The 1118-nt window shown below is 40.1% G+C and overlaps 1 protein-coding gene across 1 annotated transcript in view; it reads right to left on the bottom strand.

Moving 5' to 3' along the window:
* LOC130587085 (pro-glucagon-like) overlaps positions 1 to 701 on the bottom strand; it is a 2303-nt gene extending 1602 nt beyond the window's left edge. The window contains exon 1 of the mRNA XM_057388039.1: positions 607 to 701. Within this exon, the coding sequence (XP_057244022.1) occupies positions 607 to 701 (95 nt within the window). The remainder of the gene's footprint in view (positions 1 to 606) is intronic.
* Positions 702 to 1118: the final 417 nt, after the last annotated feature.

The following is a 1118-nucleotide window of genomic DNA, read 5'->3' as shown; positions in this document are numbered from 1 at the left end:
TTTCCCCCATCGGAGCAGGTCTGGATCATCCCCCTGCAGCTCCCGGGTGATCTGGGATCCACCAAAGGAATTCCAAAATTCAAATTCCAAAGGAATTTGAGCTGTGGGAGCACTGGAGGGGGCTCAGTCCCAGGCAGGAAATCCCGGGATTCCCGATATGGGAATGTCCCTTCCCAGAACTGGGAATTTGTTTGGATCAATGCAGGATAAACAGGAATGGGGAAAAATGTGGCAGCAATGGGAAATGAGAGGGATGAACTCCTCCCCCAACCCGGGTCTGTTGGTGGTTGAGTTTGTTGCATGTAAATCACTCATAAATCAATTCTGCTACAACAAAACCCAAATACCCATCAATAAGCATCAAACACAACAATTATTTCAATTTCTCCTCAAATCATAAAATGAATGAACTGCTCTCATACATACTTTAAAAAAATAAAACATAACTAAATATTACAACAAACTGTCAATGCATAAGAAAAATAATAAAAAACCCAAAATACTCAAAATAAAAAAAATCAAAATACTCAAAATAAAAAAATCAAAATACTCAAAATAATAAAATCAAAATACTCAAAATAATCAAAATTTTACACGGCTCCGTACCTGGAGAGGTCCTGCAAGCCCTCGGGAGCCACTTGCCACCCAGCTGGGATGAGCACGGCGAACACCAGCCCGGACAGGTACAGCCACCGCACCATCTGAGCTCCTGGGGAGGCACAAATCCAGGGAATTTTCCAGATGCAGTTCCCACCGAGCCCCCAAATCCTGTGGGAAGCCCTGAAAAAATCCTGGAAAAACATGAAAAATCTTGGAAAAAATACTGAAAAATCCTGGGGGAGAAAAATCCTGAAAAATCCCGAAAACCCCTGATGACTCCTGAAAACCCCTGAAAAAAACATGAAAAATCTTGGAAAAAATTACTGAAAAATCCTGAAAAATCTTGGAAAAAATACTGAAAAATTCTGGGGGAAAAAACAATTCCCAAAAAAATCCCGAAAACCCTGAAGAATACTGAAAACCCCTAAAAAAAATCCTGAAAAAACATAAAAATCTTGGGAAAAAATACTGAAAAATCCTGAAAAATTCCGAAAACCCCTGAAGACCCCTGAAAAAAT

This window comes from Malurus melanocephalus, unplaced genomic scaffold (assembly GCF_030028575.1).
Source record: "Malurus melanocephalus ecotype Western Australia unplaced genomic scaffold, MMel_1.1 scaffold_1514, whole genome shotgun sequence".
Lineage (NCBI taxonomy): Eukaryota > Metazoa > Chordata > Aves > Passeriformes > Maluridae > Malurus > Malurus melanocephalus.
This window is presented reverse-complemented; position numbering and strand designations above follow the sequence as displayed.